The sequence below is a fragment of the Saccostrea echinata genome, unplaced genomic scaffold, assembly GCF_033153115.1.
Source record: "Saccostrea echinata isolate AGI-Se365-2 ecotype Australia unplaced genomic scaffold, CSIRO_AGI_Sech_v1 ptg000001l, whole genome shotgun sequence".
Lineage (NCBI taxonomy): Eukaryota > Metazoa > Mollusca > Bivalvia > Ostreida > Ostreidae > Saccostrea > Saccostrea echinata.
In genome coordinates, this window is record NW_026889750.1 from 30368685 (window position 1) to 30395038 (window position 26354).

Sequence of the window (26354 nt, forward strand, 5' to 3'; positions counted from 1 at the left end):
TTTCCTATATTACCCTATGTAAAACTTTGATCCCCCATTGTTGCCCCACCCTACCCCCGGGGGTCATCATTTGAACAAACTTGAATTTACACTACTTGAGTATGCTTTCATTTCAAGTAGACTAAACATGGCCTTTCTGTTCTTCATAAGAAATGTTTTCAAATATATTCCTATGTCAAACTTTGATCCCCCATTGTGGCCCCACCCTACCCCAGAGGGTCATTATTTGAACAAATTTGAATCTACACTATCTGAGTATGCTTCCATATCGAAATGACTAAAAATAGCTTTGCTGTTCTTGAGAAGAAGATATTAAAGTTTTTTCCTATATATTCCGATGTAAAACTTTGATCCCCCATTATGACCCCACCCTATCCCCGGGGGGTCATGATTTGAACAAATTTGAATCTACACTACCTGAGGATGCTTCCCTTTCAAAATGATTAATCATTTCTTTGCTGTTCTTGAGAAGAAGATTTTTAAAGTTTTTTCCTATATATTCCTATTCAAAAATGTTGATCCCCTATTGTGGCCCCACCCTATCCCTGGGGCTCATGATTTAACAAACTTGAATCTACACTATGTAATGAAAGTTTCACATAAGTTTCAACTTTTCTGGCCTAATGGTTCTTGAGAAGAAGATTTTTGAAAGATGATACCAAATTTTCACTAATTCTTAAATATCTCCTCTTGAAAGAAGGCATGGTTCTTTATTTGAACAAACTTGAATTCCCTTCATCCAAGGATGCTTTGTGGCAGGTTTGGTCAAAATTGGCTCAGTGGTTCTTGAGAAGAAGTCGAAAATGTGAAAAGTTTACAGATGGATAGACAGACAGATGGATGCCAGGCAAAATGTGATCAGAAAAGGTCACTTGAGCTTTCAGCTCAGGTGAGCTAAATAAGATTTTTAAACTTATTTTCCGTTATATTCCTATGTAAAACTTTGATCCACTATTGTGGCCCCATCCTACCCTTGGGGGCCTTGATTTGAACAAACTTGTATCTGCACTACCTTAGGATGATCGCTTCTTAATATAATTAATCATGATCCTCCTGTTCTTGAAAGAGATTTTAAAACATTCCTCCCCTTTATTCCCATGGAAACTTTGATCCCCATTGTGGACCCACCCTATCACCAGGGGCTATGATTTGAACAAATTTGAATCTACGCTGTGTCAGGAAGCTTCCACATAAGTTTCAATTTTTCTAGTCCAGTGGTTCTTGAGATTTTAAAATGATCCCACCTTATTTTTTGCTAATTTCTTAATTATCTCTCCTTAAAATAGGATGTGGCCCTTCATTTGAACAAATTGAATCTTTCATCCAAGGATGCTTTGTGGCAAGTTTGGTTGAAATTGGCCAAGAGGTTCTGGAGGAGAAGATGAAATTGTGAAATGTTTATGACAACAACAATGACAATGGTGACAGATAATGGACAAATTTCAATCAGAAAAGCTCACTTGAACCTTCGTCTCCGACAGCTGTATGTATAAATCTGGACACTTCATTAATCCAGTTTTCTCAAGAACACTAACTTTCAGATTAATGAGGCTCAACTGTAATGCATTAAATACATGTCTAAACAAATCCTCACACAAGTTTACATACAAGGAAATGGCATAAATGGGGCTGTAAATTCTGTTATTAAAGATCATTAGAAAAGAGAAGGAGATTTTATGTAAAATTTATTTGTAACATTTTATACAAAAAATCAAAAACTACACAAAATCAAACAACTGTTTGTGAAAATAATAAAAGTTATAAAGAATACTGTATCTTGTATAAAGTGTATCTACATATTTCAAAACAAATATAAGATATCAATGCCATTGAAAATAAAATTAACATTTAAATCATCAAATCTAAACACTATCATTTTTGACAGTTACAATCGTCTTTTCTGCCTGTCAGTCGGAAGCGATTAGCAGCAAATATCTCATACATTTTATCAGATATAGGTCGAATAACTGGTAATTCTGTAAATGCTGCAAAGGCTCCAAATCCAACACCCCTGTACATTTCTCTAATTGCATCCATCTTCTTGTACACCTACAATTTGATAAACTTCAATGTAATATAAAAGAATAATTAAAATATATATATATATATATATCATTTTCTATCTGTTCCCAAATTTCCTATTTTTAGGCCAAACATCTTCCGTTTTAATTTTACTTTATTGATGTAATATGTTCTCTCCACATTTGAAAATCTGGCCAAAAAATGTACCCTAAATTCTGTTAACATAATAATTTCCCAAATTTACTTTTTTTCAACCATAAAATTAAGAATTTTGGCCAGAAATAATTCATCTTCTAAATTTTATCTTCATTTTCAAACCACAAAGTAGGGTTGCAAACAACCACTTGCCCAGTAGAAAATGCTAGTAATTTTGTGTGTGCCTCTAACTCTTGAAGATTCAATTGCCCAAACGGTAAGTGAGAATTTTATTGGAACTTTTCCAGAACTTGACCATTCTTTGACTCTACAATTAAATGCACTTTCATTTTTACTGTTTCTTACCTACAAATTTTTTTCTAGACCCCGAACTGTCTTAACATTTTAACTTAGTGAGGTCTAAAGATGAAGAAAAACATAAGATTTCATGCAATTTCATTCTTAAATCAATCGTGGTGTCAAAATCATCAGGAAAATGAAAGACTGTGGACACTTAAGTATACCTTTCAGAGATTAAAATGCAAAAAGACGGAGATTTTTTTTTTTTTTTACAAAGTGGAGAGAAAATTGTGGGCCCAAAAATATCAGTGTGGGCTACTAAAACTCATAAAGTTGGGGGGCCACATGGCCCCTAAGGTTTTAAATGTTATTTGCCACTCTGCAAACCTCCCTGTAATTTTGTGAGATGTACATGTATGGCAAAAAATGGCAGTCTGAAAAGCAAGATATTATGGTAAGGAATATGACAGAAAAAATCAAAAGGGAAAGTTAAGTCCTAGGCCAGTCCTATGAAGTGGATGGAAAAACTTAGATTGGCATTTAACAACTTAGAGAAATTTTTTTTAAAGATTACAGCAGCTGAATAATTAATGTACAATCAAGAGTTTTAGAGGTTATAAGTTTTTTAGGTATATCCAATAGAACTTTGTACATTATATGTATATGATCATTCATCAAATCAGATGTGTTTGGAAAAATTTACACCATAGATAGGCCAAACAAAAAAATGTGTGTGGTTCCAGTTACACCTCCAAAAAAATTAGGGTAGGTAGGTAGGGATTTTTTTTTTTTAACAAAATGATTTTCTTAATTATTCTAAATAATACTTATCACTACTTTGCAAATGACATTTAGATGTGATGTGATAAACTACTAGTCAGTATTGGTAGGGGACACCTATATGCTAGCTTGCTTTGGATTTAACACTAATAAACACTTGCACTATGTTGTGCAAGGAGGCCATCATTGCTGAAACTAAAACTTAAACCGGAGCCATTGATGGAATTTGGGGAAAATTTCGGAAAAAATATGAAAATTGCCAAAAAACAGTTTAGGGTCGAGGGGTATAAAATAGGGACGGTCGGGTAACCGGAACCACACATATTTTTTTATTTGGCCATATAAACAAAATAACAGATAGATAAAGAATATGTATGTACATGCATACTTTGCTAACTAAAGGATTTAAATTTTTCGATTTAAAAACCACAAAAAATCATGTCTAAAATAATGATAACATTTTAAAATCTTTTTAATCTGGTGAAAGTATACACAAAAAATTTATTTTTTAACAAAGAACTTAGATGTTCCTTTTTATTTGTTATGTTACACATGGTTAGCACATACACAGTGCCTAATGGCTCTAGGAAAAATTTAAATATGAAACAGATAACTTCAAGAAATTTTCTTAAATGACTTAACATATCAGTATATGGTAGTTTAAAGTATTTCAAACTATCAGTTGATATATACCAACATAACATACTAGGATGGCTTTTAGCTCTGTACACATATGAAAAGTATAGAAAAGGCAAAATATTCAAAAATCATTCACGAAAAGCAATATGTACAATTTATTGTTAGCAATGGCACACCTTGTTATCATCCCCAATGACATGCATGTTGCCCATAGCTTCCTGGTATGTTATCCCTAAATGATCCTCAGGTTTAAAACTGTCTTTTGTGATATCCACAAATTCCACTTTACCTTGTTTGTTTAAATATTTTTTAAGTAAATTAATTTCTACTATACATATGGGACAATCGCCATCATAGAGTACCTACAAATGAAATATGAAATGTATTTTACTTCAACAGTTCAATGTCAAATAAAACATACTTGCAGTGGACATGCGATACTCTAATCATTTCGTACATACATAGGTACACAGTAGCTGTGTACGTCATCTATGTAAGTATTGAAGTGATTTTGAAAGACTTATCCATTATTTTAAGTTGTTACTGATACGAATATATTACTGAAAGCAAACTGATGCATTTCGATTGTAACAGCATTATACATGTAGCGATAAATCATTTGGTAAGTTGTTTTTCTCTCTACAAGAATCGACTTCATTCATACTATGAATCATACCTTCGACTGTATTCTCTGTGAGAAGTGAAACATTCTGTTTGTTCCCATTGGAATAAATCTCTTCGGTACAAATGGTAACTTCATCTTTGTTTACCTTACGACAATGTCATCTGTGGCGGCTTTCGCCTTACGGTTGCGTAATGCTTTTATGTTTTCATAATCTTCTTAATCGGGACGTCGATCCCGATGAGAAATCAACATGATAAAGTTCAAAAAAATATCACAACTGATTTCATTCCAGATGAAACATTTATTCCAGTCGTTTTTTTTTTTTTCATTACATAAATCTGCATGGCAAAAATAATTGGTTCAAATAGCAAAATGAACATCATAATTCTCTAAAGGACATATCAGTGAACTTGAAAAAAAAAAAAAAGAATTGTCCACAAATCTGGTAATCGTTAACTTTTTACAACAATTTTAATATACCATTGATTTTAAGGTAATGTTACGGAAGTTAATGCTTGAACAAGTCTTATTATTTTTTTAATAAAGCTGAATTTGGCCAATTTTTCGTTTCTGATGTCCAGTTTAGGACAGTTAAGGACGCTAAAGTGTGATTCATGAAGTCTCGCATGAATCCGAAATTACATGTAAGTTAAAATTTCGGGGAAGTTAATGCCCAACAATAAAAGTTAAAATTCTCGGCAATAGTTAAAATTACAGTTTGTTTTAGGATATTAAACAAAAGTATGTATAGAATTTCATTTTAAAAATAATAAAAATCTTTATACCTTAAATGCAAAAACTTTCCTGAATTACCGTTACGGAAGTTATTTTTTTAAGAGAGGCAACTGTTCTTGTCTAATTCATTTTGTTATGTCGAAAATGTAATCGTCTAAAATAGCTGACTCACAACTAGAATCGATGATATTAGGTTCCGTGGTCACTTTCAGATAAGTTTCAGTTCTTATTGAAATCTGTGCGTGAAATTTAAAACAAAATCGTTACGGAAGTTGATCGATTTTTCTATAATTTCGCATGAAAGAAGGTCCATGCATTTCTTTGCGAGAAATGGTTTGATTTCTTTTTATATAGGATAGAAAACTTTTTTTAATATTCATTACAATCTATTCGGAACGCTTTTACGGCTGAAAATTTCATCTTGAAATTTGTATATAAATGAAGCGACATTAAGATTTGCAGTGGAATACGTTTTTCAACATTACATTATGTTCATATCAAAACTGTAACTGCATATATATCAGTAAATATTTACAAAACCATGTGTGTATGCTGAGTCTTAGAGTTGAAATCGATCTTTAAATTTATAGTATAGATATTACAAGGGTAAATTTGTAAGCGACATAAAAAAAATCTTAATTGGTCATGTTTTTGTAGAATGACTGTTTATGATTTGACGAAGCAAAGAAAAAAAAAAGAATAAATTCAGAACGCAAATACTTTTAATTCGATGTCTTTGAACAGAAATCCACATTTAAAAAAATGTGCGTTACGCTTTGGTAGATAATGTGCAATGAAGAATATTTGCACTTAGTTGAAGATTCTAAAATAAATCAAATGGTCATTCTTAAGAATGTTAAAGCATACCCATAAGAGGTATGCTTTGATAAAATGTATTTTGCTTTTGTTTTTCCTGTTCTTGAATAGTCAGATATCGTTTTGGATAATTGTGCTGATAGATCGAGATGCAAAATTACTCGAAGATGTTCAAGTTGCAGTTGCACGAATAATAACAGGCTTAAGGATAAATTCATCAAGATTAATGCTATATGAAATTCTTGGCTGGGATATACTTGAAATTAAAAGAAAAATACATTAACTTGTGTTATTTTATGAAATAGTTTATGGATTAGCTCAAATGAACTAAAATTCGAGAAAAATGATCCTGAAGTAAGATCATGACCTATCTGAAGATTACTGGCAATAACGAACTCAAGTCCGTTTTTATTCTAATCAAGTATACTCTAAAGTTAGGGCCTGGCTAAGAATTTGAGATACATGTAGAAAGATAGGAAGGTGACCAAGTCAAAGAAGATGGGTGAACAAGGCGTGCAGAATGCCTATAGCTTCAGATATTGAAAAAAAAATCATATTCAATTTGTGAATTAAGTATTTAAAGTAAAGTTCTCATTATTGAAATTTATGAAATTATGATCAACAAAACTTTTCTGAGAAAAAAGATCTCGGAAAAAATTATTCTTTTATTAAAAAAATAAAATGTTCTTCGTGGGATTCGAACCCCTAACAATAAAAATCCAGAGTATCATAGACTAACACGCTAACCACTACGCTACACAGCAGCCTCCTGATGACTATTGGCATTTAAATCATGTTAGTTATATGACCCTTGACTTAATGGACTTCAAGTATTTCTCGGAAAGATGCGAATGCTTTGTCATAAAAGTGTACTTTTAAGGTAAAGTGGGTCTTTGCTCCATGTTTTGTAAACCAAAAAATGTATATTTTTATGCAAACTTTTAGGATTAACTTTCAAAAAAATGGAGCGAAGACCCTTTCAAATCGAAAAATTTTGTGAAAGTGTGAGAAAATGATCCTTTTTGTCCTCTTTAGTGTGTGTATGCTATTTTGTAGGCAAATAGTTTCAGTCTTTGTGAGAATTTTGTAAATTGTAGAGATTTTACATAAAGTATACTTTAATGTTAGATGAAATATCAAAGAAAATTTTGATATAATTGAGATTTTATTTTTCATTTCATGTTTGTCGCACTATAGGCACTTTGCCCGCCTTGTTCACCCATCTTCTTTTTTTTTTTCTTTTTTTTTTTGTCCCCCTAAAACAATGATTGTCCTCTTTCCCAATTGTACTCCTGGTCCCAAATTTATGACATATGAGTCATGCATCAGCAATGGCGTATTCTGAATTCAAAGTTTTAATTTATTCCAATGATTGGAACCCAGACGCCTTTTCATTTTTGTCCAGTGAACTTGATCCCAGATACGTGACCTTGCGTCAAGGTCATGACTTACCTTTATGTCATTGACAACAATACACTTGTGACAGACAGATGGAAAGAAAAAAAATACCGAATTAAAGTCTCCCGTTTAGGGATACTGTGACGGTACATATTGTCGTTCTGTACATTTTGTCGTCGGCGACAATATGTACCTACCCTCACTGCACATACCGTCGTCCATTGGTATATATAGTCGCCGGCGACAATATGTACTGAGACGAGCCTTTTTTCCTCCTCCATAATGGGCGACAAATATGTACAGTCATGTATCGGCATATTTTGTCGTCGGCGCGACATTTGCACATATTATCGCCGACATATTTGCTGAAGAATACTAAGGTCATGAGAGAGAGAGAGACAGACAGACAAAAGGATAGACAAAGTGCATTGCAGATAAATAAGTATAAATAAGTTGTATATATTTAGCATTACACGCAATACTGTAGGGAGATAGGTGTTGGTCAGAAAATTGTGTCAGATCGATGTATTATATGTCAAGATACCATAATTCTTGATATATCTGATAAATCAGCATAATCTTTTATTCTCGCCATATATACTAGGAGACTGAATGTTAATTTTTTGCTCAGTAGTAATGATTATCTGGAAAATATCTTTGCGTTATTCTTACACAAATAATTTGGGTTGGGGTCAACAATTTTAACTCATCTGAGCTGAAAGCTCAAATGAGCTTTTCTGATCACATTTTGTCTGTCGTCCCTCTGTAAACTGTTCACATTTTCAGCTTCTTCTCAAGAACTACTGGCCAGTTTCAACCAAACTTGCCACAAAACATCCTTGGACAAAGGGATTTAAGTTTATTTATATAGTGGCATCTTTTAAAAATCTTCTCAGGAACCACTGTGCCAGAAACGTTGAAACTTACGTGAAAACTTCATTGTAAAATGTAGATGTAATTTCATTCAGAGTATGATCCCCGGGAGAAGGATGCGTGTACAATAGATGATAAAAGTTATATAGAGGAATATATAGAAAATGATCTTTCATATACATGTATTCTAAAGAGCCTACTGGGCCAGAAGATTTGATATGTGAAAGTTTCATTACATGTGTACATTCAAATTTCTTCAAATCATGACCCTCAGGTCTATTGTAGGGCCACAGTGGGCGATCAAAGCTTAACATAGAAATGTATAGGAAAATTCTCTAAAATCTTCTCAAGAACTTCTCAAGAACTGCAAAACAAACGATTAGTCATATTTAAATGGAAGTATTATCATGTATTGTCATGTAACATGTACCGATGGACGACAATATGTGCAGTGAGGGTAGGTACATTATCGTCGTCGGCGACAATACGTACCGTCACAATTGTGCTGCATGAATTAGCATACGAGACACGTCAATGTGATTTACACACCAATTACATTCACAAATCTACAAAAAACAACAAAAATATCTTTAAGCAACAATGTCTGTGGGACGACAATATGCGCAGTGAGGGTAGGTTACATAATGTCGTCAGCGACAATATGTACATGTGTAACTTTTCAGCTGGCGACAATATTTACTGATGGACGAAAATACGTATAATGAGGGAAGGTATTTATTGTCGCCGACGACAATATGTACAAAACGTTAATATGTACCGTCATAGAAACTTTGTGACACTTCTTGAGAATTTTAATTCACAGGATGCACAAGAATACAAATATGATAAAATATTTGAACAGGGAGACATTCTAAAGTTTACAAATCATGGAGAATTACCATTCGTTTGAGGACACAGTTTCAGTTTAACTTGACGGAGAAGCAAAGGGAGATCACTGATCAGAATGCCGAGAAGGAATGTAGTGATAATCCCAATCCCAAACAGGCTACCGATGGCGAAGGCTGAAGAACGCGTATCTCTTACCGAAATTTTCTGTCTCTTGCTTTTTGACATCTGAGATTTATTAAGTTGTAGTTCCTGCTTTGTTCTTAGAATTTTGTTTTCTATAGAAATCTCAGCGTCATTGACAGTAAGTCTGTTACAAGGACAGGCACAGTCTGAAAGAAAATATAATTATTTTGTCTTTATGCAATACCCTCTGTGTATAAATATATAACTAAATTAATTTAAAAAATAAGTTGGGTTTTCTTCTATAGGTATACTTGTAGCAGCAACGAAAGTCTCAAAGGAATAGAGGAATTTGCTTTTAAAATTTACATTTAGAGATTAAGACAGCTTTTTCATAACTGATTGCTTTTCGGTCATTTTTACCCATTCAACAATTTAAATTTCCCCATACTACAAAGCATTTGATATTGTGAATCTACAGTTATCAACCCACTTCCTGTTAAATTGCTCAAAGAACTTAAAGGTTTAAATCACAATTAACTACATGTACTTCAATGGAAACGATAGATGTCATCCAAGTGGGTAAAAAATACTTCTAGTGAAAAGTATCTGCTACAACGATCTTTATAAAAATCCCAATATTTTTATGAATACCGTTAAAAATATATTGAAAAATTCAAATACCCCTTCTATAGGTATATTTTTTGAAGAAAGGCCACACTATCATAGAGTTTGTTGCAAAATATTTCATGCAGCTGAAAAAGGAAACTTTTGACTCTATAATTTCAAACAGTGGTCAGTGTGTTTACCTAGATGCAAAAATATTTCTTGAAGCGGGGGATTTTTTTTTTTTTTTTTTTTTTTGATTATACAGATCTGTTTCGATATAAGCAATTAGTTTCTTATGCATTAATAGTATATTCATAGACAAAGTGACAGGTTTGGTAACATTTTTCTTTTGAACCCTATTTCCGTTTACTTCTTGTTCTTGTGAAATGTAAAAAGCATTCAAAAGAACTATTCAAAAGAACTAGACTCTTAATTCATCTTCCATTTTTATTTTGTTAATTAAATGTAAATACATTTTAGACTCAAATTTGAAAGTAACAACAGTATACACGTTAAACACACACACACCATTGTAAAAACTTCTGTATCACTTCTTAAGGACTTACTTCTATATACTTTCCAGAACCCCGCATTACTGCAAAGCATTATACTAATGGAATTTTCATTTCTGATTTTCACTTCTGTTTCCAGGTCAAACGTCATGTTAGTTGGATTGGTGAAAAATGGATTCAGTAGTTGAGTAGTTTTGGTCAGTGGTAAGTCTGACCCATAACAACCTTCAACAGAAGAACATGGAGTCTAAGAAAATTGGCACTTCTGTCGCATATGTGCCAAGTTAAAAGTGCTTTCAAGTGAGTTTTATATCCAGAAGACGGCTTGATGACTATCAGAGTATATACATTTCTTAAAACATGATAAACTTAGCGCCCCCGCCCCACACATTTACTGGAGACTGAACCCTAAACATAGTGGGCATGGATTTTACAACATTGTTAAAAGACTCTTAGTTAAGAAAGATTCCATGGTTTATCAAAATCATGAATTCAGTTTATTATTCCCGCACTATTAAAACAAAGTTCGGGTATATTGCAATTATCTTTTGTCCGTCCGTCTGTCACAATATCTTCTTTCTCAAACTCCTCTTACATTTTAAGCAGTAGTAGATTCATCTTTTGGAATATGATTCGGATGTCATTCTCTTAAATTTTACGCAGCAGCCAATTTATCTTCTAGAATATGATTAGTGGTGACCTGTAGATGTGCAATAAGGTTTTCGAATTTTATTTTTATACAGGAGGCCAGTTGGAGGATTGAAATTCCAACTTTTTTTATTACACAAAAAGGTTCTTTGGAAACCTCCTTTTTAAATAGAATTTATAAATGTTTTATTAAATTCTTTAATTTTAGACTGATGGTGAATCATTTTTTTTAAATACTAACATTAAAGCTCCATTGGTAACATGCTCGCCAAACCTTTTATGCTCAGCCTCTTGCCTAGTCACCCAGGGAGAGTCACTACATATAGAGACACATTTCCGTGCGGGGTGTTACTATTTTATGATATCGAAGAGATACTAAAATCATCACCTTTGATGCCTTGTACCAACCAAAATTGGTTTAAGTTACATGTTGTTCAACAGTTTTAGAAAAGCAGAAAAGTTTTTATATTATATATATTATGCACAAACCACAGATGTCCGACACACGAACAACTGGGTCATCTAAGTGATCTGTCCCCCCACTCTCTCTCTCTCCCAAGAAAAAAAACTATTACCTGCTCTTCTAGAACAAACAGACGGATACTTGAAGTCACATGGAAGTGTATACCAGCCGGATCCTTTTGATGCAGCACATGGTTCAGCATAGCGTTCAGTAATATCTGGTTCGTCCTTTTTCCATGCAGTGAAATTCTGGGTCTTATTAAACATGTTGACATACGTTCTCTTTTCTTGTATGTAGTGAATCCCAATCCATAAAAGGATTTTTATGTCATCTATGAATTAGCAAAACATACATGGTAAAAAAAAAATGTTAATCATAAAGGTGAATTTAAAAGTCATTCAAATCACTTGGCCAATAATTATCTTATAGTGCTCACGTAATATAGAAGTTTGAAGAAATGAATAAGTCATAACATCTGGAACAGAAGCTAAATGTCCTCCCATTTTCTGACAGCTTGCCTCTGCTTCCCAAAACCGCAACCGGGAGGTATTTTTCCAAAAACAACTTTCTCCATAACGAGTCATGTAAAACGGACAGTTTTCTGTAATTGTATCCAATTTTATCGGCAGATTAATAGACTTTTAAAATAAGATATTAATATCTATTCAATGAAATTAACATTTATAGCATGCTGATTTTACCGGTAGTGATGTCATAGTCTTATTCTACTGTATTAGAATCTAGTAATGTCTAAGTGTCAAGGTTCCTTTGTTTAGAGGAACGATATCACAAAACTTTGACATTGTGTAGATGCATCTAACCTTTGTTTTGATTGGAACAGAGGAAGCCAATTTTATCCTCACAACTTTTAGCATCCATCCAGATCTTCAGACCTACGCAGTGAGTTTTTGCTGTTTTATCAATTATTTTATAAAAATACTTCTCCCAAGATGTGTACGTTTGGATTATTTTATGAAAACTAATCCAAGCCAAGTAATCCCAATCATATTTCACTCCTATCCATGTGAAATTTGAATCACTCATTCTGAAAAAAAATGTCTTGCAATGAATAAGGATACATTTGATTTTTTTAATTATCTAAATATCAAGAATTGAATAATTTCTGAGCGCTCATCGTAATTTGATTTTAAGCCAAGTAATCCCAATCATATTTCACTCCTATCCATGTGAAATTTGAATCACTCATTCTGAAAAAAAATGTCTTGCAATGAATAAGGATACATTTGATTTTTTTAATTATCTAAATATCAAGAATTGAATAATTTCTGAGCGCTCATCGTAATTTGATTTTAAGCCAAGTAATCCCAATCATATTTTACTCCTATCCATGTGAAATTTGAATCACTCATTCTGAAAAAAAATGTCTTGCAATGAATAAGGATACATTTGATTTTTTTAATTATCTAAATATCAAGAATTGAATAATTTCTGAGCGCTCATCGTAATTTGATTTTAAGCCAAGTAATCCCAATCATATTTCACTCCTATCCATGTGAAATTTGAATCACTCATTCTGAAAAAAAATGTCTTGCAATGAATAAGGATACATTTGATTTTTTTAATTATCTAAATATCAAGAATTGAATAATTTCTGAGCGCTCATCGTAATTTGATTTTAAGCCAAGTAATCCCAATCATATTTCACTCCTATCCATGTGAAATTTGAATCACTCATTCTGAAAAAAAATGTCTTGCAATGAATAAGGATACATTTGATTTTTTTAATTATCTAAATATCAAGAATTAAATAATTTCTGAGCGCTCATCGTAATTTGATTTTAAGATATCTCACTCCTGACATGAGTTAAGTTATATCAAGGATTTTTGGAAGTATATTTCAGATAACTACTCATATAGCATAGCTCAAAATCGCAAAGAAAACTCGGGGTCGGTGTGCATCTTACTGAGCAACAATACAATTAAATTGACCTTTTTTTCTTAAAGAGGGTGTTGCAGAAGCTCGTGATTATTCCCTAAATCGAGAAGGCCATTTAAATACCCACGGCGCATGAGGAGTTATCTCTAAATATAGTTAATGCTACGTAGATGGCTTTATTTATACAGCGAGTATGTCCAGCTTGCTATAACGAAACATTTCACATTTTTATGTTAATACCATGCATAGTTTTTCCTAAATACACTCGCACATCATTTTGAAAGATGTACTGTAAAAAGCGTGCCTTAATATCTTTCAATATATACAAATGTGTCCAATAATTACGCTATTGATGCAATATCCAAGAAATTACATTGAATCGATTTCAATTTAGTTGTTTCAAGTCAAATCTGAGCCACTAATTAACAGAACAATAATGAAACGAAATGAATATGAATAAATTAAATTATTTTAAATGATAGTACTTCATTTTTAAGACATTGCCACTAAATAATAACATTATTAAATGTATGTCTTATTAGTTTTAGATCACAATATCAAAGAAAACATTTTAATTCTGCATTTATTTAAAATATTACCCATCAACTTTCTGACATTCTCTCCCTCTCTCTTTCTCTCTCAAGAGAGTTGTTACATTGTACTTCCATTATAGTGTATAAGAAAAAAAATGTATATATACCAGCCATTTCAGGATTCGAACCCATTCTTAGGTAAAAAGAATCTTCGCACAGAGTCCACACGCTTTACCACTAGACCAGCTCCGACACTGAAGTATAGTGTGCTATTTTATGTACACACTTTGCATTTCGGGTGAATAATAATTTTTCTTCGATTTTTGTGATTTTCAAAAATATGCCTCTTTGAAACAAAAATCGGAAATGGCAGTTTTTGAAGAAAATTCCTGTCTCTTTATGCGTATATCAAATTCATTCTGTTTCAAGGAGGCAGTTTTTCAGAACAATGGGGATTCCCTATTTGAAAAACAGAAAACTTGACTTATTTTGCTATGTGACTAATTTACACTTCTTTTAATGGCAAATTGGTAGTCGATATGCATTTTGCAAATATTGTTCTACTTTGTGCTGTATATACTGTTGTATCTGAAAAAAATTAAGACCGTTTTCTGTTACATAAAATTTTTCTTTTAAACTGCTACAGCTTTAGGGAAAATAACAAAAGAACTGCAACACCCTCTTATAACTTTTAGATTAATCACATTAACCTTTATCATATTTTACCAGATGTAATCATGGGAATACATGTAATCTTATTTTGTGTAAAATAGTTTGAATAATAGTTATTATTGAATAAATCCTGCAAATTTATGCGCGTAAATTGTTGTGAGCTTTCTGCACTAAAAAAATATCAAATTTGGGGTATTAAAAATCTACATAGGCAATAAAACATTTTCTTGTATCAAAATTGAACAAAACAAGCGATATTAGTGCTAGTTTCCATGATGTAAATTTCTACATATATATATTTTTTGATTGTGTTAAGCAACGTATCAGACTTTGCAAAATCGATGTAATAAAAACGGAATATATTATACCCACAATGTAATTTATTCTTATATTAGGATTATATGATTAAATGTCTATTCGCTCATTAACATAAAAACACGCTATACTTGAACTATTCGCAATTGGCCTTGACAGCTTGACAGTCAGACACCTCAATTTCATATTTGAATATTTTACTAGAAAAAGACTTTAATGTTAATTTAACAACAAGGCTTTATGGTAAACGTGATGACTTTAAATTTTTAATCATCAACTTCCCTTACCTATGCAGCAATATACCCTTATCACCTGCATATCACTGTAGGAAAGCCGATGACCGTAATATAGTTTACGGTCATCAAAACATGTCGGCTGAGATGATCGGTTGAAAATTTTCGACGGCGATTATAAACATTATTAAATAAAACTGAATAATTTAAGGTAATGGTTAAACGAACATCGATGTTATCTCCACACCAGTAGTTGTTGTTTACCCAAACAAAAGAAAATGAAATGATAAAAGGCCTTCGAAATTTTGCAGTATGATGAACGTAACAAACACATTCCAGCGAGAAGATGATGACCGTAAAACAGTTATATAGATGACCGTCATCTTTGTACAAAATCATGTTAGATGTTTTATATCTTATTTAACATCAATTCTACATGTTCTATAACATCCCCTGTAAACAACTCTGATGCGATCGGCAACACTGATAAAATCATGGAAGATTGATTGATTGATTGTATGTTGTTTTAAGTCCCATTCGAGAATTTTTCACTCATATAGAGACGTCACCATATATCGGTGAAGGGCTTCAAATTTTGACCTTTACTCGGCACTCAGGGCCATTGAGCAGTGAGGGATCTTTATCGTGCCAACGCCTGCCGTGACACGGGGCCTCGGTTTTTAAGGTCTCATCCGAAGGACCCGCAACTTTCACTTCAAAGTGCCGAGCGCATGGCGAAGGAACAGTTGCTACCCATTTTTTATCGACTTAGGTCAGTCGCGGCCGAGATTCGAACTCACGACCTCCCGATCACGAAGCGAATGCTCTACCGACTGCGCTACCGTGAACGGTAAATCATTGAAGAAGAAAGTATCGTAAAGAATAAGTTAAAGCAGTTTTGTATGTGCTGGAGTATAACCAGCTGTAAATAATGCTAGAAAAGATTTAATTCGGGCAAATATCACCCAGATTAAATTTGTAAAATAATTTCTGTGCAAATGTTACGGATCAAATCGACAATGCTCCAAACATCGAATTTTCATGCTTTGAGATAGTTTAGATTATTATCATCTATCAACATTGAAGGTCATTCTTAGAGGTATGAACTAAACATTTTAAAATTAAAACTGTATACATTAGCATCAAAACAACTTTTAATTGGAAATTTTGACAACTGCGAGGCGATCGTCAACGACATGTATCGTTCATTAAGCGATCGTATAACTGGGAAATAGCGTGAAAAAAAAGCACAAATCAGAGTAAATTCTGTTTAGGAAGTGTTATTTCGATGTATAATATATTATTAAATTCAAATAAGGCAGTCGGTCATTGTGATATATCGTTTTTAACCATTAAAATTGACCTACATAAGTATCAGAAATTAAACTTAACTATGGTAATCAAGGAGAACTACGGAAAACGAACTGGAGGGCTCGCAAAATTTTACCTCAAAGTTATAGCAGTTATAATATCTCATATAATATATTGAATAGAATTTATTTGCAGGCACACAGTATCGTTTTTTAAAAAGGGAGGGGGTTAAAATGTAAGTTTGACAAGCAAAATAAAAAAGGAAAATTGTCCAAATTCGAAAAATCCTATATTGAATGTGTGTGTGTTGGGGGGGGGGGGTCAATTTCTTTCACAATCAAATTTTATTCACAAAGTACCACAGTATCACTATTTAACTATACTGCAAAAAAGGGGGGAGGGCAACCAACCTTTCAATAAACATTTCAACTGTTACAGTAAAAAGTTATGTTTAAAAAAAGTGGAAGGAAGCAGCCTCACTAACCCCTCCCTCTGTCACATTTTGTGATATCCCGATGAGTTGTACAACTCAGAGGCAATAAAGATTTGAACTGAATTGAGTAAGCTATCAATAACTGAACCACAGGAGTTGGAATATGGCCTTTCTGACATATTTTATTTCTTAAATAAAATTTGTAACATGACGACTTTTGTAAGACAGCAATTAAATATGTTAAAAAGGACACATACCTATCATTTCCCCGAAATTTTCCATATCCCGTAAATAAAAAATATAAATACTTCAATAATAACAATTTTCAGTAAAATGATAACACTTGTAATTTTAGTTTAATTGATAGATTTCACAACTCCTGTGATTGTTATTTTTATAGTATATTATATATTTATAGTGTATTAATTTTTTTTTATTTACTCAAAATTTCGGTAAAATTTATAGGTATGCCAACTCTTGTGACTGAACAGCCATTCCCTAGACAATAAAACCTGTTTTTTTATAATCCTAAAATTCGGTCCTTCCAATCAATACTTTTTGTTCGTATCTGATTCATTTTAATCGAGTGCCAATAGACAATTCTTAGCAAGAGTTCTGGATTTTTTATTTTGCTGTCTTAAAATGTGGACATAATTATCCAAGCAGAAGATTAGAAAATCTGTCAATTAACCCCCCCCCCCCTTCTTAAAAATCAAATGTTCGGTGTCCTGTTCTGTTTCGAAGACTTTCAGCCCATGTAAATCGGTAAACTCTTGCTATATTTCATTAAACTATTAAGGGTATTTAATGAATTTCAAATTGCACGATCGCATGTTTATCATATTTTCTTAGTTGTATGATCGCACACAGAATCGTTGCCGATCGTAAAACGTTTGGCACGTGTACACTTCAAATCTTTATTTTGACGCTTTCTGTTTGATATTACGGTCATCATAAATTTACGGTCATCCCACTTCGCGGAATAAACCTCGATTACGGTCATCTTAATATTTTGTTACGGTCATCATTCTCAAAAACTTTGAGGTCGTACTTCAGCTTTATTTCCTTAAGTTCAAGTAAGCTATAATAACCAATAACAAATTTTCATTAGCGTACATTCAGCTTTCAGCGGAATTTACACAGATATGCTATCAAATGTTTGATATCTTGAATGAAAAATTCTTACCGGTCAGCTCGGCCGACATGTTTTGATGACCGTAAACTATATTACGGTCATCGGCTTTCCTACAGTGCATATGGGATGTATATCTCTCAGTTGATTCGATACGCAAGAGCATGCTCTACGTATGAACAATTTCTAAAACGAGGTAAGTTATTGACAGCCAAGTTGATGAAACAAGAATATCAACAGTCTCGTTTAAAGTCACCAATTCGTAAGTTCTATGGCTGATACATGCCTGTCAGCAAATACAATTATCATTAACGCATATGCTGACTGACGTTTTTCATACTAATTGTTAGGCCATTATTTACACACTGAGTGTCGACCGATTTTTCCGTTATTTCCTAATCATGACAAGGAACACACGGCGGGTGTGACCGGTCGAAAGGGGATGCTCACTTCTTCATGGCACCTGATCTCACCTCTGATGTTTTTGGAGGTCCTTGTTTGCTCTGCTCCCGATTTGTATTGTTTTAATGGAATTTGAGCTTGAATACTGTTCGTTATCTCCATATTTCATCGTAAAGCTATTTATATTTTCTTTCATTTTAGCTGCCCAACCAGTCGGCACAACACTTGGCACTTAAGCTTTTAAGTCGCTTGTACCTTTTCTCTTCTTTTAAAAAAAATAAACCTCACAGAAGATCCCCTCACCACTTACATATCTCCTGTGGGTATATACTATGAATATGTAAGCAAACATGAGTCAAACTCGACAGTATGAATGGTGTGTCATCGGAAAGTAAAAAAAAAATACTTATAAAGCATTGAATTCTTATTTTGGATGTCGTCGATTCTTTAATACACCTGGCCGTGCCGACAAATTGAATAGCGCGGTATGATAATTTGTCGGCACGGCAGGTGTATTAAAGAATCGACGACATCCAAAATAAGAATTCAATGCTTATATTTACATTTTATAATCTTCTCTTTGTTAATTTTGTTAATCTTTATTATGAATTTAGTGCATTTAAGAACTGGTGTTCTTGATAGACGTAAGAGCCGTTTGTGACGTGGAATGTTAAATAATGCAAATGAACATTGCCAAGAAAAAAAATGACAAATCAATTTTAAACACACAGTTGAATATTTACGTTAATTTAACAGGGTACTTGTTTTTCATTAAGTTCAGTCAAAACAATATACATTTTGGTGTTCCTAGAGTATTGAAAATGCATAAAGTTCCCACCGTGTATTCTACCGTGCAGTGACAAGATTTCGTGTGTGTTTTAGAGATTTGAACGTCATAGATTTCTAATGGATTTCATAAAGAAAGTCACACTGCATGTAAATATTCAATTATGAAATTATAAAAAGCTTGTTTAATACTTTTAAACAGACAACCAAAATACACCCCATCCCCCAAACTACAGAAAGGTATTTGTTGCACAATCTAATTCATTTATATGAATAGAATATCATTTACTTTAATTAACTCACAAATAAGCTGCAATAAATTGATTGCTCTCTGCATCTGGAACTTCCGCTAAAGTGCCATTGTTTTCCGAACATTTCAAATTAGCGTCATAAAATGAGAGCTTCTCTTGAATTCTCCAATAGCAGCGTCCATGAAATTCAACTCCATTACATGGGCCTTGCAAAATGTGATGTAACATTATGCAACATTTTAATTACTTCCTAAACACATCGTTTAATAATAAAATTTAATATGACAAAAATGTACAAAATACATTAATTTAATTCTTAGGATATATTCAAAATTATCATATCAGAGAGAGAAAATGAGATCAAACATTTAAGACATGTATTTCAAATATTTTCATGCTTTGCAATGCATGTGATAATGAATTTTATTTTGATTTTAAGCACTATATATATATATACGAGGGGTTATCAAAAAGTTCGTGGACTGACGCGATAAAATTAATAATATGTAGTCTTTGCTTACAAAATTTATGCGGAACATAAAACAACAAAAGTTTAAGAAATGTTGAAAATTTTAGCTTGATACGTTGAAAATTTGCCAAATTATTCTGAAATTAAAAAGACTTTATGTGATCACCCGGCGCTGTCGCCGTTTAGTGTCATGACGTCCGCTTAACGTCATTGTTTCTTAATGTCCGCTCTCTCTACCTCATACACTTATCTTGATGAGATTACCTGGAGTTAAGTAAGGACTTAAACCCGTCTTATTTATATGAATTTAAAATGTCATGAGCAGCTTTTTTCAATGCATATAATATTGTAAATGGATCTTTATATGGGGAAAGATCCTCACTTGATTATGCCAGAATACTTAGCTTGTTGGAGTTCAATTTCTACCACACATGATCAACGTCACTTTTCGACGTGACTGACTTTTGACACCCTGACTACAAATCGACACTAACTGTGCATATTTCATCTCTCTGAATCTTTTTGGGCATTAAAAAACAAGTACTCTGGATGCATTTTATTTTTCTGTAGCCAGTTTAACATTCCTTAGGTCAATACCAGTTTTTCCAGGAGCGAAACTCTATAGAGTGTTTGAAAAAGAAACCCCTCCCCCCTTTTGACGTTATTTTCAAGCCCATAATTGTTTGGACACTCCATATAAAATTTACGATAAAATTTCATAGAAATTACAGAATGGGGTAAAAATTGCAAATTTTACTGAACAAATGGGTCGTACCACATGCCTGAATTAACGAGATTTTTTGATGACAAATACTCATATCTAAAGAGTTTTTCTCAGTTACAATCAGGTAGAAAAAAACGTCATATTAGAGGTTGCGCCGCCTGGACATACCTTTGCTTACAAAAACACTAACAATTTATTAAAAAATAAAAATTATGATTTATGGTTTATTCTATAGATAGAGAAGATGATGCTAACTTAATGTGTAAAAATTCATTGATGTACCTAAAGCGGTTTTAATTTTATGACGCTAGTCCACGAACTTTTTGATAACCCCTCGTATATATATATATATATATATATATATATATATATATATATATATATATATATATATATATATATATATATATATATATATATATATATATATATATATATATATATCTTACCTTTGGTATAAATACCGGTAACGACCATCAGCAAAACAATAAATCTGTACATTTTCTAACACAAACTTTTTCTAAAGAGTATTCTTTTAAATACTATTTTTTTCAACGTCAATCCCTGTTCTCTAATTCTCATAATACATGAACGAACTAATCGGATCTCAATTTATTAAAACATTAGATCATTTTATATCATTGTTTTGTTCTCCAGAGTATCTAAATTATTAATGTTTTCATTGCCTTTTCAATAAGAAAGTTATTTCAGCATTTTGAACTAGATAAAGAAAATCAGATATACTAAGTATAATCTTGTGATCTTACAATTTCAGATTGACTCTTTCAACATTCTAATGCCAGTTATTTAAGATACTCAATATTATGATGCGTGATATAATTGTAAAAATGTTACTTTTGAGTATGTAAAGTTAATGGATGACAGTTACTGTCAGTTTCTTTATAACAAGCACAGAGCAATCTTGATCTTGGACAAGTTTAATAATCCAGAGAACAACTCAAATGGGTTCTGCTCACTGCATTATTAATGCAATCATGAATTGATAAGAGAAAATTGCCAATGTTCTTATTTCACATTTATCATATTCTCCATTTTTCAATTCAAAACAGTTTACTAATGGTGATTCTGTTCAAATTGAGCAGTTTTTTTAATACCGTTTGGTCAGTTTGAAAGTCCTATCCAAGAGAGACGTGGAAATTTTTGTTAAGGGGTAATTTAATCTAAGTGATGTTTTCTTAAGCGTAAATACCATCTCCTTCCAATGTCTTTGCATATATCTTTCTCAGCAGAAAGAATTCATGAGCCTGGTATTGCAGAAATAACCCACATGCAAATGGTTATAGCTATTATTCTCCTTATTCTTGCTCTCGTAATTGACAAATTAATATTCACGTTTAGAGTATAGTTAAGCAAATTAGAACTGACAATCAGAAAGATACCCATTCTAAAATTGCATGAACTCTACTGAGATTCAAATATTTCAGTAAAATATTAATTTTCAGAATGAAATATGGAAATAATGAACAGTAATCGAGCTCAAAAGTCCATATAAACAATTCAAATCGGGAGCAGAGCATACACGGACCTCTAAAAACATCAGATGTGGGATCAGATGCCATGGAAGAGTAAGAATCCCCTGTCGACCAGTCACAGCCGCTTTGACTGTTCATTGTCATGATAGGGCGAACGGAAAAATCCGTAGACAATTCAGTGTTTCAAAAATGGCCTAACAATTAGTATGAAAAACGTCAGTCTGCATTCGACTTAAAGATAGATTGTTTTTGCTTTCAAGTTAAGGTCATTGTATCGACCACAGAATTTGCAAAATGTATTGAAATTAGTATCCAGATCGCTTTACTTGCATTAAGTAAAGCAGGTCTTAATTTTCTTTGTTTCCTCTTCAAAACTAAAAATTCTGTGCTTTTGCTAAATATGAATTTTGTTATTACAAGAATTATGGGGGGAAAAGCCTCGACCCAAAACTCTTGAAAACATTAGGGATACTGGGATTGTTAACATGCTTTCTTTCTGGAAGAAATGCCATCATCTGAATTCACGTGTACATTGCATATTTTCATAAAAATGACCATAATTCTAACTTAGGGGGACTATTTAAATAATTCCCCAGAAGTCTCTGATGAGACTGTAGCTCTATTTGTTTGTACTAAACAAGGTAGCACTTGGACATAAAACTACGGCAACAGTAATAACTAAAATAAATAATGATTCTTGCTTCAATCTTTTTTAACAAGTTTCATTGCAATCAGACTCAAACTGAAGGAGGAGGAGTCTTTTGAAAAAAAAATTAACAGAAATTCCTTTTTCAATAACCATGGCAACACCGTTCATCAAAATAACAAGAGGCCCATGGGTCACATCGCTCACCTGAGCACATTGGCTAGACAAAGGCACAAATCAGTTCAGCAATGAAAAAGATTACCGGGGGGCTTGAATTTTAAACTACCTGATGATGCTTCCATGTCAATATAACAAATGAATTTGTCGTACTTGAGAAGATTTTAAAAGAATTTTCTCATTTATTTCTTTGTAAAAATTTGATCCCCCATTGTAGCTCCTCCCTATCCCAGGAGTCATCATTTGAACAAACTTGAATCTACATTACCTGAGGATGCTTCCATATCAATAAAACTAACATAGCTTTTCTGTTCTTGAGAAGAATTTTTTTCTATATGTTCTTATGTAAATCTTTCGATCCCCCATTGGGCCCCACCCTACCCCCGGGGGTCATCATTAAAACAAAATTGAATCTACACTTCCTGAAGATGCTTCCATATAAATATGACTCATCATGGCTTTGCTGTTCTGGAGAAGAAGATTTTTAAAGATTTTTTCCTATATATTTCTATGTAAAACTTTGATCCTCCATTGTGGCCCCGCCCTACCCCCGGGGGTCATCATTAAAACAAATTTGAATCTACACTACCTGGGGATGCTTCCATATAAATATGACTCTTCATGGCTTTACTGTTCTGGAGAAGAAGATTTTTTAAAGACTTCCCTATATATTTCTATGTAAAACTTTGATCCTCCATTGTGGCCCCGCCCTACCCCCGGGGGTCATGATTTGAACAAATTTGAATCTACACTACCTGAGGATGCTTCCATATAAATATGACTCATCATGGCTTTACTGTTCTTGAAAAGAAGATTTTTAAAGATTTTCCCTATATATTTCTATGTAAAACTTTGATCCTCCATTGTGGCCCCGCCCTACCCCCGGGGGTCATGATTTGAACAAACTTGAATCTACACTACCTGAGAATGCTTCCATATGAGTTTCATCTTTCCTGGCTCTGTGGTTCTTGAGAAGAAGATTTTTAAAAGATGCTATTCATTTTTCACTAATTCTTAATTATCTCCCTTTGAAAGAGGGCGTGGCCCTTCATTTGAACAAACTTGAATCCCCTTTACCTAAGGATGCTTTGTGGCAAGTTTGGTTTAAATTGGCCCAGTGGTTCTGGAGAAGAAGTTGAAAATGTGAAAAGTTTACAGACAGACGGACAGACAGACAGACGGACAGACGGACTACAGACAAAATGTGATCAGAAAAGCTCAGTTGAGCTAAAAAACAGATAAACAGAATTATGTATCTTAGTGTAATCTACATATGTACCAAGTCCTAATAAATTGGACAAAACAGGAAGAGAGCGTTTTAAATGAATTTCAAAGAATTTTCTATATTTAGTAACATTGGAAACACGATTTATTGCCATTAAAAACTGATAAACGGAATTATGAATTTTATGTATCTCAGTATAATTTACTTGTTTTTTAAGTCTTACTAAAATAGGTCCAAAACTGTAGGAGGAGTAACATATTAAATGAATTTCAAAGAATATTCTATTTTTTGCTATGGCATCAGCGTTTGTTGAAATCGAAAACCAAAAAAAAAAAAAAAAAAAAAAAAAAAAAACAGAATTATGCATCTTAATATAATCTACTTGTGTAGCAAGTCTCTAATTGAAATAGGACCAAAACTGTAAGAGTAACTTTTCAACGGAATTTCAAGAAAAAAAATTATTTTAGTAACTAAGGAAACACCGTTTCAGAAACCGATATACAGAATTATGTATCCTAGTATAGTCTATATAGTCTACTTGTGTACAAGTCTTATTGAAACTAGATCCAAACTGTAGTAGTAGCATTTAAAATGACTTTCAAAGAAATTTCTATTTTTAGTAACCAAGGCAACAACGTTTGTTGAATCAAAAACCGATAAACAGAATTATGTATACTGAAAGGAAAAAGAAACGCATGGTAAACGTTTGAAGTAAATTAGAGGGGTTTTTTACGAGCGTATTCTCCAGTATATTGTTATCAAATACTAAGTATTTAAACTCATCTTTAATCAACAAGTTACCAAACTCTTATGTGATTTTGACTGATAATTCATTATTGAAATTTACATGACGGTACCCCCAAAAGTAAAATTAAAATTTTTCACTATCACCCATGCCTGCCTCGCGCATCTGTCACAGACTTGATCCCTCTCTGCATTGAGTTCATCAGTGCAATTATCTTTCTGATAGGGAAATTCAACCCTTACAACAGGCCAGCCCTTAGTTGGAGCATTCTGAGGCCTTCAAACCCTACTGTCCAGTAAGTGCCACAAATTTTCGATTGGAGAAAAAGAAGCCAGTTGATTTGGTAAATGTGAATGTTTGCGAGAAAGTCTTGACAAACTCTGGCTATATTTTCCCGGGGTAAATAGGCATACGGCGCATACTTGCGCGAGTGGTAGTAATACCGACGTAAAGTTGACGACCAAAAAAGAGCAATCGGTTTCTTTCAGTTTAAGGATGAATGTTATCTACTGTATTAATATCAGTTTCAGTGGTAATGCCGTGGCAATTACACAGATGGTAGGATGAAAAGCCCTATCTTGATGTGACGTTGTTACGCGCCAACGTCACCTCACTGTTTGTAAAAACCTTTCCAGGTACTCTCTTACAACTGATAAAATGTTCTATGGTGGAAAAATTATTAACAAACTGCTTTTCTTCACTAATGCAAATAAATTACTAGCCCCTGTGAAACTTGCGTCAGCCGTACCATGATTGCAAAAAATTGACACTGATTGCAACTATGCAAAAAAGATATCTTCAGGTGGTACTACAAAATGTGTTAACATACCTGTCATCGTCAATATGCGCGTCTTTTTTTTAATTTTTTTTTACCACTTTCACTACGTGACGTCTTATATTTCAAGGTTATGAACACCGAATTAGTGTAAAGTTACCAAGATAACCCTCTGACCAGTTTTCATAATTTTCGGCCACGCAAAAATCTTTCGCATATTATGTTATCCTGCGTTTCTTTTTCCTTTCAGTATGTGATTATCTTAGCATAGTTTCCTTGTATACCAAAACTTATTGAAATTGGACCATATCTGTAGGAGAAGAAGCATTTTAAAGAATTTCAAAGAAAATTCTATTTTTAGTAACCATGGTTACAAAGTTCGTCAAAATCAAAAACGATATATAAAATTATGTATCTTAGTGTATTCTACTTGTGTATCAGTCGCCCGCGTGGCGCAGTGGTTAGAGCGTCTGCTCTAGAGTCGCGGAGTAAGGAGTTGATCCTTACGTTGCCTGTTCGAATCCCACTGTGGGGCGTAGAGACCGGTCCTTCTGATGAGACCGTGTAAACCGATGTCCCGTGTCGCAGAAGGTGCTGGCACGAAAATGACC

General features: G+C 33.1%; 1 protein-coding gene across 1 annotated transcript; it reads right to left on the reverse strand.

Annotated features, from left to right (window-relative positions):
• Positions 1–1748: 1748 nt before the first annotated feature.
• LOC133177943 (uncharacterized) lies at positions 1749–4676 on the reverse strand. The gene is made up of 3 exons (XM_061312786.1): positions 4553–4676; positions 4053–4238; positions 1749–2049 (listed from the first exon to the last, which is right to left on the reverse strand). Exons 1-3 carry the CDS (start codon positions 4634–4636, stop codon positions 1873–1875), a joined length of 447 nt encoding a protein of 148 aa, XP_061168770.1. The 5' UTR covers positions 4637–4676; the 3' UTR covers positions 1749–1872.
• Positions 4677–26354: the final 21678 nt, after the last annotated feature.

What these genes read in the sequence shown, in the direction of transcription:
- LOC133177943 (XM_061312786.1), bottom strand. Translation starts at nt 4,636, where the DNA reads ATGAAGTTACCATTTGTACCGAAGAGATTTATTCCAATGGGAACAAAC. An exon ending in CACAGAGAATACAGTCGAAG is followed by an intron (nt 4,239 to 4,552) that starts GTATGATTCATA and finishes TTTCATTTGTAG; the next exon opens with GTACTCTATGATGGCGATTG. An exon ending in TCATTGGGGATGATAACAAG is followed by an intron (nt 2,050 to 4,052) that starts GTGTGCCATTGC and finishes ATCAAATTGTAG; the next exon opens with GTGTACAAGAAGATGGATGC.